Source organism: Barbus barbus (assembly GCF_936440315.1).
Source record: "Barbus barbus genome assembly, chromosome: 14".
In the NCBI taxonomy this organism is placed as follows: Eukaryota; Metazoa; Chordata; class Actinopteri; order Cypriniformes; family Cyprinidae; genus Barbus; species Barbus barbus.
The window spans coordinates 7,250,413-7,270,740 of NC_136742.1; the positions used below are offsets into that span (position 1 = coordinate 7,250,413).

The 20,328-nt window shown below is 39.0% G+C and overlaps 2 protein-coding genes across 3 annotated transcripts; both read left to right on the plus strand.

Annotated features, from left to right (window-relative positions):
• Positions 1-1,082: 1,082 nt before the first annotated feature.
• Positions 1,083-7,495, plus strand: LOC306879849 (uncharacterized protein C1orf198 homolog). Its single transcript, XM_079433064.1, has 4 exons — positions 1,083-1,387; positions 3,264-3,314; positions 3,398-3,964; positions 6,076-7,495. Exons 1-4 carry the CDS (start codon positions 1,100-1,102, stop codon positions 6,130-6,132), a joined length of 963 nt encoding a protein of 320 aa, XP_079289190.1. The 5' UTR covers positions 1,083-1,099; the 3' UTR covers positions 6,133-7,495.
• Positions 7,496-8,526: 1,031 nt separating this feature from the next.
• Positions 8,527-18,525, plus strand: LOC306880063 (C-type lectin domain family 11 member A-like). 2 transcript variants are annotated; one of them, XR_013785048.1, is made up of 5 exons: positions 8,567-8,848; positions 10,017-10,128; positions 10,517-10,708; positions 15,837-16,339; positions 18,001-18,524. XR_013785048.1 is itself a non-coding variant. In XM_079433344.1 (4 exons), exons 1-4 carry the CDS (start codon positions 8,753-8,755, stop codon positions 16,232-16,234), a joined length of 798 nt encoding a protein of 265 aa, XP_079289470.1. In that variant the 5' UTR covers positions 8,527-8,752; the 3' UTR covers positions 16,235-18,525. The 2 variants fall into 2 exon arrangements, 1 of the variants encoding a protein (XP_079289470.1); XM_079433344.1 differs by having other exon boundaries at positions 8,527-8,848; positions 15,837-18,525.
• Positions 18,526-20,328: the final 1,803 nt, after the last annotated feature.

Below are 20,328 nucleotides of genomic sequence, written 5' to 3' on the forward strand. Positions count from 1 at the left end.
GACATGTACCATCAGGGTCAGGGCATTGAAGCCTGCCAGCGCATTGAAAGTGGGTCATGGATGGGTATTCCAGCATGACAATGACCCAAAACACACGGCCAAGGCAACAAAGGAGTGGCTCAAGAAGAAGCACATTAAGGTCCTGGAGTGGTCTATAGCCAGTCTCCAGACCTTAATCCCATAGAAAATCTGTGGAGGGACCTGAAGGTTCGAGTTGCCAAACGTCAGCCTCGAAACCTTAATGACTTGAAGAGGATCTGCAGAGGAGTGGGACAAAATCCCTCCTGAGATGTGTGCAAACCTGGTGGCCAACTACAAGACACGTCTGACCTCTGTGATTGACAACAAGGGTTTTGCCACCAAGCACCAAGTCATGTTTTACGAAGGGGTCAAATACATATTTTACTCATTAAAATGCAAATCAATTTATAACTTTTTTGAAATGCGTTTTTCTGGATTGTTTTGTTGTTATTCTGTCTCTCACTGTTAAACCTACCATTAAAATTATAGATTGATCATTTCTTTGTCGACAAACGTACAAAATCAGGGGTCAAATATTTTTTTCCCCTACTATATAGTGTAACAATTAAGTCTAAACAACAATTTAACATATCCTTGCTGAATAAAAGTAATTTCTTAAAAAAGTAAAGTAAAATAAATTCTGAATGATCATGTGACAATGAAGACTGGAGTAATGAAAATTCAGATGAATTAATTATATTTCAGATTTTCAAATAGAAAACTGTTATTTCAAATTGTAATCATATTTATCAGTATTATTGTTTTACTGTAGTTTTACTGAGCATAAGAGACTTTAAACAATTATTATCGTACTACTCACAAACTTTTAAATATGAAAGAATTTTGACCCTTTTTTAAAAGAAATGTCTATTAAATTATTATTATTAAACCATCTACGACTAGACAGCTTAGGAATGGGAAAACTATGGAAGCATGGTCCATTTATTTATCTGTTTTTGCTTGTACATGTCAAAAAAAGTTACGTTTTAACCCAAATTAATAATTTTGAAGATAATTTTAACCTGAAAATAGAGTGAAAACAGAATAAAAGTCTTGTGTGCGTCCAGCTGTTGAGGAAATGGCGGATCATCTGCTCCTCACGGAGGCCAAAAAGCAGGAATATTTCTCCTCCATCAACTCTATGGCCCGTAAGATCATGGAGGAAAGGGAGAAGATAAAGGAGAGGCACGGTACGGAGTGGGACCAGATGAGTCCCGTCGAACAGGACACGGCGATAGACAACGGGATGATGGATCCGCGGATCCGGGCTCGGTACGGGATGCACCGGGTGGAGCGAGAAGAGCTGGTCTGCTTCCCGAAACTGCTCCTCCAGACCGGACAGAAGACCGTGCACTTCGGAGACGAGGTGTTAAATTAGTTCAGCGTAGACTTATCTCTAGTAATATAGGGCTTACATTACATTGATGTGAACAAATAAAAACAAACCTTCTGCTATTTGATTTTACTTGTTTACTAGTCGTTACATTTAATTGATTTTCTACCTTTAAATAATTTTACGCCTAAATAGGTCTAAATAAAATAAAAGTCTACTTAACAAAACTGTTATTACATCAGCTGCTAAAAAGTTAAATGTATATTAAAGTGTTCTCTTCAACAACAAATTTAAGTTACATTTTTTTTTTACTTCTATGTCAAAAACAAAGATTAAAGTGTAATAGACAAACCTCCAGAGGTGTAAAATACTTGATTACTGTACTTAAGTATTATTTTGGGGGAATTGTACTTTATTCAAGTACAATTTAAAATGACTAAGTTACTTGATTACATTTCTGAAGCAAAAACAGTACTTTTCAAAAATGTGTTTAAATGAACATTGTATGTTAAATTAATTGTAATTCATGTTTAGGTAATGGATAAGTTGTATTTTAAATATCATTGACACATTGAGTAGCAATTATATATATTTTTAAATCTTAATAATTACATGATTTGCTCATTAATTAGTCTCAAATAATTATTGATCAATAATTGCTGAGAAAAAAATTACACTAAATGCCCCAAATAAATTGTTAAAAGATGAATTATCCTTTTAGACGGTGATGTTGAATAGATAACACAAAAAAGTGGCCTTTCAAACCGTTAATGTTGTATGTTTTAATTATACGACTCTCCTCATTAATTCAACACATTCTTGTATTCTGTCTGGAATATGTTTGCATCGCATCTTGCGATAGTTCACCCAAAAATAAAGAAAATCATTTACTAACCTTCTTTCTTCAGATGAACACATGCACACATTTTCAAGGGGACAGGATCACTTCAGAAACCACACGACGGTCAAATTTAACATTAGTATTTGTATTTTTCTTACATATGCCAATGACCTTGATTCATTAACAGGGGTTGAGTTACTGTCATATTCACTTTGTGTAGTTTTTGAAGTGTCATTTTTGGACGTCCCATACACTTGTATTATACGAAGAGGTTTCAAACTTCTGAATGTCTGTCAGAAAAAAAGTACTTTTTTAATACTTGAGTACAATTTAAAGTTTTTTACTTTTACTCAAGTATGTTTTCGGCCAGATACTTGTAATTTTAATTGAGTAAAAAAAAATTTAGTAATTTTTACACACTTTTTACTTAAATCTCTATTAACTATTTATAATTTAATACTTAAAATCTCTCACATTTCAGTAAACGGCTATTCTCAAATATTTCACATTTCTGTACATTAAACTGTTTACTAAACAAATCTTTGTCAATTATATCTAAAAGTAAACATTACTAAAATCCTTTTTGAATATTTACAGTTATTTTATTGGCTGCCAAACCAATGTAAGTGTCAACAAAATAAATGTTAAATTAAACAGTTTACCAAACAAATCACTCAAAATTGTAAAGCCTAAGCTAAAAGTCTGAACCAAATAGCTATAAATTAAACGGTTTACAAAATATTTTAAATAAATCTGTGCCACGTCTATAAATTCTGGTTTAAATTTTGCAATACAGTTAAACTGGCTTGTAAACTGATGATAAAAGTAAAAACAAATATCAATAAGCGTTTACCAAACAAATCTCTTCGAATTTTATACATTAAAATGTTATGAAAGATGAATCTATGAACCACTTATTGAACAAATCTGTGCACCATTTTTAAATTATGTATTATATTTTGTGATAGGCTGGCTTACTCCTGTATGTTTATCCCTAATTCAATGCAGATTAAAGGAGTATTGTCACATTTTATGGCATATTAACATCTCTATCTCTTTTGTTTCAAGGACTTAACTTGGCAAGATGAGCACTCTGCTCCCTTCTCTTGGGAGACCAGGGTAAGTAGGCCACCTCTACTAAAAATATTCATTTTGCTAGCAAAGAGCAAACAAATGTGATTCAGCCTGTCCCTTCCCAACAGAGTCAGATGGAATTCAGCATCATCTCCGGCGCTTCAGAACCGCTCGTTCCCTCCTCAGTGAACGAATCCAAACCCAAGCCCTCTCAGAGTACCAAGCTGCCCAGCACTGACGAGTCGTCCTTCTGGAAGATCAGCGCTGAACGCTCGCGGCTAGAGGGCGAGAAGGCTGAGTTTCAGTCTCTGACGCCCAGCCAGATCAAGTCTCTGGAGAAAGGAGAGAAGCCTTTGCCGTCGTACCTGAGGCCAGAGTCTGGGCCGAGGGAGTCAGAGGATGTGCCACCCTCACGGCCGGTTCAGCAGAGAATCACCAAACCTCATGCCCCTCCTCCCCCCATTCCCATCAGCGTGACCCCTGTGGCCATTAGCGTGACCCCAACACCTCCTGCTCCCGTGTCCTCCTCAGAGGAAGGGTGGGAGAGGGCCCAGAGCACGCTTCCCTCTGTAAGCACTATGGATGATGTGTTCAGTCCTGGTCTGGTCACCAGGTCTTCCTCTCAGTCCAACAGCACAGTCAAAGATGCCGGCAAGGCAGAAAGCTCACCTGCCTCCAGTCCTACCTTCTCACAGGTTAGATGGAATTTGACCTTCATTTCATATAGTTAGATGAAGACAGACAGTTGTACATGGGTAAATACCTTGATGTTCTTCATATTTTTCTTTCCGTTAATTAATGCAATATATTAAAGGGGTCATATGACGTTGCTAAAAAGAACATTATTTTGTGTATTTGGTGTAATCCAATGTGTTTATGTGGTTTAGGGTTCAAAAAACACATTATTTTCCACATACTGTACATTATTGTTGCTCCTCTATGCCCCTCCTTTCTGAAACGCGCAGATTTTTACAAAGCTCATCGTTCTGTGAAGCAAGGCATGCTCTGATTGGCCAGCTATCCAGTCCGTTGTGATTGGCTGAATACCTCAAAAGTGAGACGGAAATGTTACGCCCCTTACGTATTGTAATGCCGCGGCGCGATGACACAAAAACAATAAAACCCATTACAAACGGGGCATTTGTTGCATCCAGTGGGGACATAATTACTGATTATAATGACTTATACTGTCTTTTTACGCGTTGTGTTGCATCGCTCCACGTAAACATTACCATGTCTGCATTTGTGATCGGAGAAACGACAAACAACAAGCACTACTCCACACTGCTCAAAACTCACGTTTGAATAGTCAGTGGCAAATTCTTTAAATAAGAAAACGTACTTACAGGCTGAGAGTCAGAAGCGTCAGACTGTCCTTGCAAAGTTGGAATTGCCCCACTTTATAGAAACAGCCTTTGTGCACAGCTGACAGGCTACTCCCAGGTTCAGGAAATAGTCGTCCGTAAAATGCGCTGCACACACTCTAATATTTGGGTTGTACTGTTCTGGAATAGTGTTGTAAATACAACTTAACCACTGATTTCTAGTTGTGTCCTCTTTTGGATGCCCAAACAAAGTACTTTCACGGTGTCTCCAGGACATGGCGCCAGCCGCAGCAACAATACTACAGCGATAGTAAAAGTCCCGCCCTCTTTCTGTGCATATACATTTGGGCAGTGTTTTGCAAATCTTCCCACACCGTGACGTAGACATGTGGGGACGTGTTTGAATGAGCCGTTTTAGGGGGGCGAGGTCGAGTCTTAACTTTTATAAAGAATATCTCTTTGGTTTTGAGACTTTAGTCTTTGCAACTTCAGGGATCTTATTTATGCACAAACAGCTTGTAACACTCCAAAGAGAAAGGAAAACTTGAAATCGCATCATATGACCCCTTGAACGAAATTAACGAGTACAATGACTTGCATACAACTCTTATAGAATGAGCATGTTTTGGGGGAACAAAGTTCGTAATCTTGATATTTTTTACAATAAAGGTTCTGGCATCTGTAGTTATATGAAGAACATTTTAATATTCATAGAACTTTTCCATTCCACAAAAGGTTTCCTTATACTGGAAAAAGAAATGATTATTTTAAAAAGACTGAAAGGTTCTTTGGGGAACCCAATATTGTCATATTGGTCAAAATCATCTTCTGGAACCTATAATTTTAAGAGTTTATGATAGGGCTGTGCAATTAATCGAATTCGATTATCATGCGCATCTCGTCGGTAAAGCCGGTTTCTTGATTAGCAGTAAATCGCCATCACCTGCTCTCAGATGGAGCGGCAATTACTACACAGAGCTGTAGTTCACTGACAAGCTAGTTTATCAGAATAAAACATGAGGATGTATCAGAAAGTTATTAAAATAATCATGTTCTTCAAAAAGAAAACCAAGTAGTTTGGCAGAATCATTTATATATTAGTTGTTGGTTATATCAGTTTAAAAACGTGTCAGTTTTCAGAACCAAAACCAATATGAATACAAAAAGTATGTTAAATAAGTTTGCATATACACATACATACACACAAACATAAATATATACATATATTATACATGTGTGTGTGTGTGTGTGTGTATGTATATATGCATGTATGTGTGCGTGTGTGTATATATTTCAGACAATTGTGTTATGTTGTTTGGCAATAAATTTCATAAATTATTTATGTAATTTAATTTGCATTTACTCTATTTATTTTTACTTACACTTGTAAGTCACTGACCCACATTTTCTCTTGATTTTTTTTTTTTTTCTACTAACATTTTAACCACTAACAACAAATTGTTGTATTTCCTTTTTTCCAGTTTAACACAAGCAGCAATATCCTGAAGACTGGCTTTGATTTCTTGGACAACTGGTAACGCTTGAATATCCTGAAGAACCTATTCCAGATCACAGGACCTACAAGCACCACAAACCCAACACTACCGAACACTTTCCTTTTAAATCCAAATGCTTCAGTAGTTTCTTTAGAGTGCATCAGTGTCTCTATGATTGTAGTAAAATCTTCATCTGTTTGACTCCATCTCACTGGTTAGAAGTTACTGAATGCATGAGCTATGATACATCAGATAGGATTTTAAACAGAGCATATGTTGATCTTTGTTACTTTTGGTTGTCTCTACTCTCCAGGCCCTGTTGGTCTGCTTTCCCACTGTTACTGTTATTCTAAACTGGTTTGCAAAAATTATTTTACCATCAACATTGGAACCACCAAAAACTGTTTATTCTGTGTATCCAGGCAACGAAATCTTTAAAGTTGCAGAACAATGTTTTACATTTTTGTTTGGTGTGACTACCAAACTGGCACAATGTAATCAGTACCAGCCCACTTCTGGATTGCATTCACATCAACCACGAACCACACTGTGGCTCACATTAAAACAAACCCCAAACCCCTCTTTCGGACTCAAGTAAAATTCCTTTGTGTGAAGTTCGGAAGATGCATTAATCAAACAAGCCAGAACTCAGATCCACATTAAAACCACTAGTGTGAATGCCAAATCACCGTCACTGCCATAAATTTGTATCTATATTTATCTAGACCTCAATACTAGTGTTAAGATGCTTCACTGTACATTTATTGATAAGGACCTAAATGAGACACCGTACTGCTAGCATGGTTTTGAGATGATGACTTGCGCCTTGCTTGTTTTGTAGACTTTTTATATGCGTGCTACTTTCATTGTATGTTTTGAAGTGAATCATTGACTTTTCTCCTCATTCTCCTGAATGCTTCCTTTCTTTGTCTCTTTCCTGTAGCCCAGTACACCAGAGATGACGTAATAACTTAAAGCAATAGTTAAAATTTCCATTCATTGTTAGGCCCGAAACATACTCCTCGCAAGTACGCAAATGTGGATGCAACATTAAACAAGTGTTATGGCAGTAACTATCTCCAGAACTCAAGGGGGCGATAGAGTTGAATGTGAAACTGCATGTGCTATTGTTCAGGTAGCTAGCTGTAAACACATAGATATCGCTCTTCACTTGCGTCTGATGTTTACAGAATTCATGATTTTGAACGTGTGAAATCAACGTTTGCGTTTACGTACTTGTCTGTCGTATGATTCAGGGCTAAGCTAACTAGGGTTCAAGGGTAGGAATCATTTTTGGAGCTTTGTTGCGAGATGTTTTTGTTGAATACGAATGCATGGCCTGGAGCCGGTATTTATGCATTCATATATCTGTAATGGAAGATAAGTACAATAAAAAAAGTACACTAACACTCTTGTTGTTTGTCTCATTCTTCTCTTGCCTGGTAGGGGGCAGTGTAGCAATAATTGAAAACAGAAAGATGGAGCTCTACTCATAAAGCCCATGACAGTTTTCTGCCTTTTGTCAGTTCACTGCTCCGAGTGTTATTTATTTTAGTTAAATATAACCATTGAATGTGCGTTAATGTAATTGGTCACATATGTGGCATTTTCAAAATGCCCCTAATATGCTTTATTTGAAGAGTTTATTTCCCCAGGCAGTCATTTATTTTGGTGGATTGACGTTATTGCACCACGTTTTGAAAAAGGCCTTGTTAGTTTCTGACTGGAAAGTGGCTCTGTAGTTTTCCAAGAGGTCATTCAACGTTCAAAGGTTGTTGTTTTTGCTATCTGAATTATTTTGAAGGAGTTCAGTTGATAGGTGGATTAGATCAGTCTAACAACAGTAGATATCCATGGTTTTGGAGTTCTTTCTAATAGTTATTTGTCAAAGGTAGACATCTAAGCTGTTTATCTGTTTCTTGTTCCGTATTACGTCTAAACACAGTCATCTGGGAGAGATTTTCTTATGTAATGAAATGGATTATTTTGGGCAAAACTCCACTCTTACATCTAACTCCCTTCCAAAGTCTCCTCCAGAGGAAGTGAGCAAGAAAGAGAGAAGTGTCCTGTTCAGAGGACAAGTCCAAATTCCTTCCATGTGTGGAGACAGGACTCAGCTGGTAATGAGACGTTCATCATTTTCCTGTCATCCGGCCACTATTGACTTCTACAGAACAGCATGTTCCCAAAGGACAAAAACATAAAAACACAGAACACAGAAAGCTGAGTCTTGGACAAGAAAATGAACATCTATTCAAATGTTTATGGAAGCGAAAGAAAGAGCTGTGTCAGTAAAACTGCCATGTTAGCACAAAGAATAGATGTGGGAGGAATGGAAAGAAATAATAATCCTGTGTTTGGGTATAAAACTCTCAGGAACAAGCAGCCGAAAGAAAGAAAACCCAAAAAGAGAGAGAAAGAAAAAAGGAATCTTTCAGACAAGGTGAAAGGAGGAGGAAAAGTGTCCGACAGCTGCAGAGAGGGAGGAGGCTAAAACAAAACAGAGCTGTTTAGAGGTGAACGATAGAGCGAGACAGAGTTGAAAGTGATGTAAAAGGAGGAGAGAAGGTTGCTGTTGAGTGAACATCAGGAGTTGTGTATGCAGTAAGAGCTGACTGAACAGAAGAAAGGGATTTATGAAGTGAAGTGATTTGAAGTGGAGATGAGTCTAACAGTGATTCTGGCAGCCGTAGTGGGCTTCAACGCTCTGTCTTCCTGTTACTCTGGCGAGAACACCACGACAGCTCATCTGTCTCAGGTTAAGATTTTAGATTTACTTTGTGGGAAATGATCCATTTACTGTTTAACAGTGACCTTTTCTTTAAATATAACTTAATATATAGACATAATTAAAGAGTTTCACTTACAAAATGTGTCTTTGAAAACCTACCATGATGCTAATAGAATGGTATTCATTGAAGTGTTAACACCTTGACATACATCAAAATACCAGGGTATTACCGTATGATGCAATCACAGTACCATGATACTGCATCACTATGGTTTTCTGCTTATGGTTACTGTACCGCTTTGGAATGATGAAGCTAGTTCAAAAGGCGTCTGCATTTACACTTTTAAAAATAAAGGTTCTTCAAGATGCCATAGAAGAACCCTTTTGTCTAAATGGTTCCATAAAGAACCTTTAACATCTGAAGAACCTTTCTGTTTCACAAAAGGTTCTTTGTGGCGAAACAAGTTTCTTCAGATTATAAAAAGGTAAGAAAATGATGGTTCTTTAAAGAACCTTTGACTGAATGGTTCTTTGTGGAACCAAAAATGGTTCTTCTATGGCATCGCTGTGAAGAACCTTTTAAGCACCTTTATTTTTAAGTGTGTATAAAGTGGGAGCAAATGTCAAGGGTATGCACTTCTGGTTGCTACAAAACATCCTCGATTAGCAATCACATTACTTGAAGTGCCTGGCCATGACCTCCAGAGAGATTGTGCATGTGTATTCTGTATCAGGCAAAGGCTGGAACAGATTTCAAACCACTAGACATCACATATTTGACTATGTTGGTTACAGAGGAAAACTGGGCATCATGCACTTTATGACTAAGGGTCACAACATTGCTCCAAACACAATAGCCCCTCACAGAAACATTGCTAGGAAATCGAATTAAAATGAAAACATTATTTGTTTTACAATTGGCTCAAAGAATTAAATCTGTTTGATATCCTGCCACTGAATGGGTTCATAGTCTGAGCTAAAAAAAAATCAAAGTCTGTGGTCATCATATAGCTACTATGCAATTTTCTGCAAAATCTGTGACTGCCTAAAACTGCAGACTGCCTCTGAAATTTGCCAACAACTGTTGACTCTTTCAGAGTGTAAATTGGGGCAATAATATGGGCAGAAGTTGTGTAGTGTATTCCAGCCTTAAGTCTGGTTTTGATGGTGGTTTTGCTGTCGTTTAATTCTACAGGTGAGAGTGTTCAATGAGGAGATGGTTAGAGGGCGAGGGGACACTCCTGACATCATAGAACCGGAACCCACTACTGCAGTCTCTGAAATGGAGAGCACTTACAACTACATCCGTGCGTTAACAAAAAACTCACTTCACTTACCCACTTCCATCTGAAGAGCCAGAAAAACAAGCCAAAACCAATCCAACGGAATGTATATTTGCATATATTCTACTTGCAATATCAGCCTTTGTTTGTCCTGACATGAAGGCTTGGTTGTATGGTAATATTTAATAGTCTTGGTATGTGAATTACATAATGCAACTTAAGTAAGATTCTATCTAAAAAAAAAAAAAACGCTATTCAAGAATACAGACACTTTATATCATTAACTACCTTGTCAACCCCTTCCCCCTTCACGACACAGTTTCTTAATATTCTATTCATTCACTGGTATGCAGCAGCATAGCTGACTAATGAAAGACTTGTTTCACATTTGTCAATTTATACATTTTTGCAGTTTCTAGACTGGCAGCGATGGATCAGGCTATCCACAGGCTTAATGTGGGACATTACACATTGGACATTAAAGTTACACAACTGTTGGAAAGAATGTCACGACTTGAGAATAGATTAGGCGACACTGAGGATGCCATTCAACAAGTCTCGTCCTACTGCAAGGACAATCGCAAAGAGATCGGACGACTAGAGGGTTAGTGGCTTTACCTTTGGGCTCATAGTTGTGGGTTATAAATGGCATTGTAGTCAACAGTGGAAATCTAGCTGTGCTTAAAGAATCCATATTTTTATTACTGAGGATCTTACCAAATATAAAGTAGGGTGGTGACAGTTTATTTCAAGGGCAGTATCTCAAGTTAAACCTTTTGCTCACGATGATCCAATACATAAGGTTATTTGGGCAGCAATAATTAGGCAGAAAAAGTGGGATCAACACCCTTTGTTGGGCCTGGAACAATGGCCAACGACTGCTCACTTAGTCAGGAAGAGGTCATCTGAAAAGTGAATAATCACGGTTATGTTTTGTTCAACGTCATGTTTAGGGGCATGTTAAACGTCACATATTTACCGGAGTATGCCACAGATATTTCCTTCTCAGTGAGGTATTTCAGAGAACAAACTACTAATGAAATGAAATCACACAGAATTCAAAAGGTTCAACCAAGCTCGGAAAAATATAACTTTTCTTGTATGCTATAGGTAAACATGGCAACACATCTCTTTTAAATTCAAAATGCCTCAAACAAAACACTTAAATGACTTTTAGCTGGGAACTTCACAAACTTTTTTAAATCCAGAAATGAGAAGCACTCATTGCTGTAGTCCCGTGTAACGGAGGCCATCTGATAAGAGCTGCGCAGGTTAACCTAATTTCGCTGATCTTAAGAGGTGCACAATCGACTGATGTTAGAAGTTACGGTCTTTAGGGTCCTTGTTGGAAACGCCGGTTCAAATCCTGCTTGGAGCAAGTTGGGGAGTAGAACCAGAGGGGTTACACCCGGTACTTGTTTACAAAGCTTTTGTTTCCTGGTGAACTGTTAAAGATTGCTGACACCTAATCTCTTAGAAAACCAGTAGAAATGAGCCAGATTTCGCTTTAGACTTTTCAGATTAGGACTTTTGCCTTCACACAAGTGTTTCCAGTTTAGTGAGCCATATATATCAGACATTCAACGAACGGGTGGGGGTGGTCCGTGGGAGTGACGTATGAGAATATGACTATCCAAACCAAAACCTAACCTACCCTAAATTCAGAGCGAAAACGTTGGTAAATGCGAAACTCAACCCCGTAAAACCAGCCCTAACCTTAGCACTAAATTCTTAGTTCTAAACCTCACCGGCAACTTTCAAATCTAAATTCTGGCCTCCATCCATATTACACAAGTCCTACTCTTTCAACTCCTTTCAATCTGAAATCTGACTATACTGAAATCTTCTATTTCTCACCTTAACCCTGCCTGAACTCTAACCCCCTCTAGGCAACAATACTTTAAGCAAAACTGAAGAACGGACTGGTGCAACATAATTTAAAACGAAATGATGCCAAAACTAATTTTGTCTGTAATTAATTTCAGGTGTTTGAAACGGATTCACACATCGTCACATCACGCACCTGCAGTGCTTCTGTGAAAGGAGAAAAACAGAAATTAAGTCTATAAATGGAATAAAATAAATAGGACCACACGAAATACAGTGCCCTCCAAAAGTATTGGAACAGTAAGGACAATTACTTTATTTTTGCTGTATGCATTTTACCTGCTAAAGAAGAGACTGAAGGGGGTAACCCCCCAAAACTGAAAGAGGCTGCGGTGAAAGCCTGGAAAAGCATCACAAAAGAAGAATCCAAAAGTTTGGGGATGTCAGTGGGTCACAGGCTTGATGCAGTTATTGAAAGCAAAGGATTTGGAACTAAATATGAAGTCTTTTTCACTTTAATCTGTTAATTCTATCTGTTCCAATACTTTTGGTAACATGAAAAATGGGTGGGTTCAAACAAAAGGTGCTATGTTCTAAGTTGTGTCTCAGATCCAGATGAAAATACCTGTAAATAAAAGCTGAAATGTTAGTCTATCAATTCATATTCATCTTTTGATGTCAAATCCAAATGTTCACAGTCTACAGCAAAAATAAAGGAATTGGCCTTACTGTTCCAATCATTTTGGAGGGCACTGTATATAACAGGTTATATGTCTAATTTAATTAACATAAACAAAAGGGAAAAAACTACAACAAATAGGCTACGCTCGTTTTTGTGACACTCTTAATGCATTGTATTTCTTTTCTTTATATCTTTATTTGATTTAATCCATCTGATCGCACAGGGACCTCACGCACACACAAACAACATTAGTTCTAACGTTGCCTGACATTTCAGCCATTCATCATCAAACTAAAATGCAGTCAACCAAACATAAAAGACATTATTAACCAAACATTATTTACACAAAAGCCCACTGTAAAAGTCAGTGTGCAGCGCCCAACAAACATTTTTTTGCGTATGTGAAGAATTTTACACGGATATTAGAACATGAGTGAAGTATAAAGCCTTATTTAGGCTACACAATGAATAATAGTTTAGCAACCAAATGTTACAAATATGGCAAAAATGGAAACATTTGGATTCTTGTGGAATGAGACAGACTTGTGAGCCCAACGCCGTTTCAGTTTTGCTTGTATGTTAAATTTAAAATATTTGTTGTAGAGTGAGGGGAACTAGGCTATAATGTACATTTACCAGTATTTTGATATTATAAAATATAATATAATAATATTATAAAATGACATAAATGAATGTCGTCAAAAAATGTAAATTGTGTCAATAATGTAAAATGAAAAGATTAAAAATCTTGCAATTACAAGGTTAACGGGTGTATTTGGAATAAGATCAATTTCTCTTTAATGAGATTACTTCCTCCTTTTGGCCGGGTTTAGTTTCTCCATGTCATAAACTCTAGGGGCTTCTAAACCAGCTTCTAAACCAGGGTGTTTTTTGGGGTGTGATATTCAAACAACGATTGTTCCCCTTCAATTCGGTCACTCTACATTGCTATGGGAAATACATTTTCCTCGAATACTACTGAAGCCTTATTGAATCACGACAGTGAAACTGGCCAATGGCGTTCAAGCGCGCAAAATATGAGCGGGAATCCCACTCTATATAAGGCAGTGCTTGTACGTCATCCATTCAGAATCTTTTTCTTCAGCCAACCTTCCACGAGAAGCAAGCCTATCAACAAGACTACTCACCGTGATCTACACGCTGCAGCGGACACGCCTTCTCTTCCCCTGCTGTGTTCCGGTGAGCATCGGAAGCAAAGATGACTCGCAATTGCCTCTCCTGTGCGGAGCCAATCAAATCTTCTGATGGCCACGAATCGTGCGTCTTCTGCCCGGGCCACGCCCACGCAGAGGCGGCGCTTGGGGGGTCGGATATGGTCGGATATCCCCACTGCCGGGATATGAGTCTCAGGTTCCGTGTGGCCATTGTCCATGGCGATGAACTCGCCCAACTAACTCTGCAGTTTCTGAAGCGGATCTGTCAGGATTAGGTGACGAGCCCGCACCGGCTCAGTGCTCCTCACCCCCTGCTGCAGGTCCCCTTCCAGTGCGCTTCATGACCGCTGATCTCCGCCCCTACCCCGACGCGCAAGATGTGGGGTCTTAAGGTGCCATGGTGGGCGCTGACGAGGAGGATGATGCCATTTCAGTGGCAGCGTCTGTGAGAGAGGAGTGGTCTAACGCCGTGGGGGACCTCCATCACAGTGATGTCGAGCTCCTAAGAGTCCTGTCCAAGGCAGTGGATGAGCTCGGTTTGGAGTGGGCACCTCCTGCCAAGTCGGCCAGAAGCCGTCTGGACGAGTGGTACCTCCAGTCGGATCGTGGCCGAAAAGACACCCTGCGGAGACCCGGCCCTTTTTTCCCCGAGGTGCATGACGAGATAATCCGGGATCCTCCCTCCTGTCTTCTGTGGACGGAGCTGACCAAGTGGGGTATGTAAAGAGCTCAGATGCGCCACGGATCTGGCCCTCAGAGCAACGAAGGTGACAGCTCGAGCGATCGGCCGCAATATGGGGAATCTTGTGGTGCTAGATTGTCACCTGTGGCTTACTCTGACCGAGTTAAAGGTCTCAGAGAAAACAGCCCTTCTGGACGCACTAGTGAATCCCTCAGGTCTCTTCGGAGCGGCGGTGGAGATGTTCACGGAGTGCTTCGTTGAAGCGCAGAAGCAGTCGAAAGCCATTAGCCACTTCCTGCCAAAGTGGGAAGACCGCACTCCTCTTCTGCTGCTGTTCGGCGTGAACAGAAGCCGGCGGTGAGGTCAAGACAACCGTGGCCGAAGCGCCATCAGGGCTCGAAGGGCCAGAGACCCCGCCCTGACAGAAATGACGCACCACCGGCACCGGAATCGAAGCCGCGTTCCTGATGCTGTCTCTCTCAATCTCAGGGCAATTTTCCTCCTCTCACTCCCCTCTCCCCCATCACTCACTCTCACACTTGTGTGGTATTAAACTCCCCGCCCCCCAGTCTGCAATCACCTGGCCCAAATTGACGACTAGTGTATTGAATTTGAACTCTAAAGAGCTTTCGACTCCATTTAAAGCGCAGGTCATAACACTATTTGGTTTCCACCCTGAAACACTGACCGGGACGGAGCCGCTTAATACACTCCTGCTGTGCCCTGCGCACTTATATCGAGCGCTCTAGACAGTTCAGACTCTCGGAGCAGCTATTTGTATGTTTTGGTGGATGCACAAAAGGACTGCCTGTGTCCAAGCAATGTAGAGTGACCGAATTGAAGGGAAATGCTCTCGGTTACTTACGTAACCTCGGTTCCCCGAAATGAGGGAACGAGACATTGCTCTTATTGCCGTGTCACCGAGCTCAGGATCTTAGAATGCAAGTCGCTTCAGTCAAAGGTTCTGAGTGGATGACGTACAAGCACTGCCTTATATAGAGTGGGATTCCCACTCATATTTCACACGCTTGAACGCCATTGGCCAGTTTCACTGGCATGATTCAATAAGGCTTCAGTAGTATTCGAGGAAAATGTATTTCCCATAGCAATGTCTCGTTCCCTCATTTCGGGGAACCGAGGTTACTTAAGTAACCGAGAGCGTTTTCTGCCACCACATTTATCAACGTACGATCATTTGAGATTGGCGGCATAAGAATGTTTCATGAATCACACGTGAACTCTGTCGTAAGTTGATTTGTGTGCATGGATCTGCGCTCGTTTCTACGTTAGATTGATAAATGAGGCCCAATAACTTTTGTGTTCTGTATTTTATTAAAATATGATGAAAATTATTTTGTGGTTCCAGGCTGCCAGAAAGGCCGTAAAATGGGTTACAAATGCTTCCTGGCATACCGCGTGTATAAGACCTATGCTGATGCATCCAATAAGTGTCAGGAGCAGGGAGGACGCATGGCTATGCCACGAGATCGCAAGGAGCAGGAAGCTTTGGCTGAATATGTGAAATCATTATTCCATGGAAACTGGCCTGTGTGGCTTGGGATCAATGACGAGCGCTCTGAAGGCCTCTACCTATTTGAGGACACAACTCGTGTCACTTACTTCCAGTGGAGGAGGCACTTCCTGTCAAGCCAGCCAGATGGTGGGAAACGAGAGAACTGTGTAGCCATGTCTTCAGATGACGGAGACTGGTGGGACACCTACTGTGAAAGACGCATGTATTATCTGTGCGAGTTTGATGTTTGACCTTGATACTTTCCTAAATGGCTTCTAATTAAGGTTTTTTTTTTATATCAAGAGCAGCTATTAACTGTTTTAAAAACAGTTGTTGCACAGGTAAAATTTGGGCCAGTGAATTTAATGATCCCATGAAATGGTTTGATAAATGCCATTTTCTTTCCTGTTAACATTTTTTCTATTGAAACAGGAAGTTGGAGCAGGATTCTATAAAGAATTAGTTCACTTCCAGAATAAAATTTCCTGATAATTTACTCACCCCCATGTCCTCCAAGATGTGAATGTCTTTCTTTCTTTCTTCAGTTGAAATTAAATTAAGGTTATGGCTTTTCACACTTGAAATTGTTAACCCTGGGTCCTCCTAAATGGAATCCTGGGTTATCTGTAATCACGTTTCACACTGCTCATACTATACATGGGGTTAACTGTTAATCCTGGGTATTCATTAACAGATGTTTCACACTGTACTTTCCTAAACCCCAGGTTAATGTTCTTATTTGCATATTTGTGGTGTCACTGTCACTGATTGGACGAACTGCAGGCAACCAGAGCAGACTTTTGAGGAGATGGTATTATTCTTACAGTTATGGACAGACTGTCATAACTGTAAGAATAATACCATCTTCTCATCACTCCAGTTCACACGCTTTCTGTCTTTTGACATTTCGTACTTTTCTCTCACCGGCAACGCGTGTGTCCTGATACTGATGTGACATGAGCTTTGCTGCTCAGTTTCTGATTGGCTGTCTGTTGCCAAGCGTCCAGCAGCAACAAGCAAACACCGCTCCGTTTCACACTGAACAAACTTAGCACCACAATGCATGGTTAACACCGCAAATGCACTGCTCCGGAGCAGGGTTTCATAACCCCAGGTGCTAACACCACTTTCAAATTACAGGTGTGAAACGTTTCTTTACCCAGGGTTAAAAGCAGTGTTTAGAATGACGATAATCCGGGGTTAAGCGCAGTGTGAAAAGCCTTGTTTTTGAGGAAGACATTCCAGGATTTTTCTTCATATAGTGGACTTCAATGGGGACCAACGGGTTGAATGTCCAAATTGCAGTTTCAGGGCAGCTTCAAAGCGTTCTACACGATCCCAGTCGAGGAATAAGGGTCTTATCTAGCAAAACAATTGAATTGCTTATCTAGTGAAACAAACAAACAATAAAAAATAAAAATCAATATACATTTTAACCACAAACGCTCATCTTGCATTAGCTCTGCAATGTGCGTCCACAAAGAATGACATAGTTACATTGAAAAGCTTACGTGTGATGTAGGCAGAAGTAGTACCGAACTCCATCTAAATTTTCTCCTCCAACTCCGAAATCATCAAACACCGTTTTTTTTTTTTTTTTTGTAAAAGATGTCTGATTTAAGGTCACTGCACACTGAGTCCTAAATTTTCGCACGCGTTTTTTCATATCCGTCATCCTTTCCTATCAAAATGCTTGCTACGGATGCGAAAATGCAGAAAATGTAACCCGATCCTATTTTTTTATGATGAACGAAATTTTCGGAGGCAGTGTGTAAACGTGATTGACACAACGTGAGGTCATATTTATTTTTCAACATGCGAAAATTTCGGACGAGAATATCGGACACCAGTGTGCAATGACCTTTAGTCTTTGTGAGTTGACTTTAAGAACACTGGGTCGGTACTTCCGCCTACTTCAAAGCATGACCTTTCCAACGTGACTACGTAATGCGTGAAGTTGACATGAACATCTGACATGGGGGTGAGTAAATTATCAGGACATTTTTAATTCTGGAAGTGAACTAATCCTTTAACTTAACCTAGACAAATTTTATGCACTATTATATGTGTATTATTATATGCCCTATATATAATTTGACCCTGTATTCATGAAAATGTTAATGCCTTTTGAATTACATATTACATACATGTATCATGTTACATTACTGAAGCTAAAAAATGGTCAAATTAAAAATGTCTCTTTCTTAGTATTTTCAGTTAGCCTTCAGTTAGCACGCAAATGAGTTAGCCTACTAGCTCAAGATAGCACATTTGAACAGGAAGGGGATAGGATTCTCCTCTGGATCGTATATTGTAGGGCGTAGAGAAGAGAAATACTGTATATTTTAAAAAGCGTATATCTGCTAAGAATTAACAAACTTTACAAAAAATACAACATCCTATACTGTAGATGGCTTTAAAGCTAATAAATGCCACAAAACTCCAATATTCATGGGATCTTAAAGCCAGTACTGGAAATATTTGTAATAACAAAGGTTTGAAGATCATGGACAAATGAAATACAATAAATTATTTCATCTTTTTGATGTTTAATGTGTGTATTATTCGAAGGGTGGTCTGCATTTGCCCTGGTTCTGACATTACATTAGTGCGGTTTTAGACGTGTGATCAAAAACCGTAACAGAAATTTGTTTTCTTTATTGCTCTAAAATTCTTTAGAATTATGGCTTGTTGTTTCAACCCTGTATTTGTTTCACTTGGCAACTACTGAAGCAGGTTTAAAGTGAAATAAGACTCTTGTGCTATGCTGAATGGTGGAGAAAAGTCCAGTCTCATTCTGGCCAACATCCAGCTCTTTATTCAATGTTGATATCAACAATCAAAGAAAATCAAACCTATATATATTTTGAATCAGTTATATATTTTATTTCTTTTTTTGTAAACATTTACCATTCACAGTAAATAGTAGTTAAACAGCGTAATAAGATTATTTCATATGTCTTGAATAATAGTAAAATGTGTGTAAAACAAAATGAAGTTAATAATCTCATTTCATTTAATCAAGACACTGATGTGTGATATAGAGGTCAGACAGGTCTGTGCTACAGTAACTCATCAGATGAGAAGCTGTGATGACCAGAGGGTGTAAATGACCATCAGAAGTGACTCTTCATTGGTGTATGAGTTTGAGTCAGATCTTCATCCATACAATCTCTGGGGGAGCTGTATATCTACAGTCAACCTACAGCAACACATTAAAGGCCAAAAAAAAAAAAAAATCAGTGACAGTGTACACATACTATCTACTATAGACTAATGGAATTAATGTCCCAAATACACTGAAATGATATTTGTTTCATGTTCCCTTTAGTACAAATCTCACAGCAATGCAGTAGCTCCCATTTTTATATTTTACAGATGAGTAAAATGACCTGGAACTGGCCTGGAACGGCTAATTTTACAACCTTTATTTTGGCCATCGTAGTCTGGCACGAAGGAGTATAACTTTTCAGGAACTGGAGCTTCTTATCAGGATGGCAAGGAAGCAAGTCAAGCAGTTTAACATATTAAAAAAAGACCCTTTTCTCCAGGAATGCTAAGAATGAGCAGAGACGGCAGCCAGAATCTGTGTAACTGATGGTCTGTCCACCCATCTGAGAGAGACAGAGGGAGAGGGCTTTTAATCCATTTTCAAGAGTCCTAGACTACAGGGAGACAAATGTTTATTCTATCACTGGGTATTATGCAATGTTTGGAGTTTGTTTTTATGGATTTGGCGCATTCCACAAATAGCATGAATCTCTTAAAACCATTGTCCTTCTCATTCAACAAATCGTCATTCAGAAAATCCTGATGGTTTACCTCAGGGTGTCAAACGAAATACTATATCAACTGTTTTTTTTTACATAAGGTTTATAATTTCTGCAACCTTTGGAATTAAATGCATTATCTAAATGCAGCTTAGATTATCTAAATGCAGTTTTTTTTTTTTCTAAATGCCGTTTAAGCCCTGATTTATGTGATTACATTTTCCGGCAATAAATGTTAAATAGAAAAAATGTGTAAAATCATACAGTAACAGGCTGTAGGACACACTTATGATTTTGTTAGCTCAATTGCAACATAAAAAAAAAAAAACACCCAGCAAGATAATTACATTTATATTTTACACTGAGGAAAAATGTCTTAAATGCTTAATAAGAGAAGATTTTTTTTAAGCCATTAACATTGATGACCTTATATGGAAGCCCATTTCTGTCAATGAATTAAAAAATAAACAAATAAAATAAAGAGTTATTGTGACTTTTAATTTCACAATTCTGACTTTTTTCTCAGAATTGTGTGATATAAACTCGCAATTGCGAGAAAGAAAGTCAGAATTGCC

Coding starts and splice junctions, on each gene's coding strand:
- LOC306879849 (XM_079433064.1), top strand. CDS start 1,100: ATGGCGGATCATCTGCTCCTCACGGAGGCCAAAAAGCAGGAATATTTC. Junction 3,315..3,397: donor CCTTCTCTTGGGAGACCAGG/GTAAGTAGGCCA, acceptor CCTTCCCAACAG/AGTCAGATGGAATTCAGCAT. Junction 3,965..6,075: donor CCAGTCCTACCTTCTCACAG/GTTAGATGGAAT, acceptor CCTTTTTTCCAG/TTTAACACAAGCAGCAATAT.
- LOC306880063 (XM_079433344.1), top strand. CDS start 8,753: ATGAGTCTAACAGTGATTCTGGCAGCCGTAGTGGGCTTCAACGCTCTG. Junction 8,849..10,016: donor CGACAGCTCATCTGTCTCAG/GTTAAGATTTTA, acceptor TTAATTCTACAG/GTGAGAGTGTTCAATGAGGA. Junction 10,129..10,516: donor GAGCACTTACAACTACATCC/GTGCGTTAACAA, acceptor ACATTTTTGCAG/TTTCTAGACTGGCAGCGATG.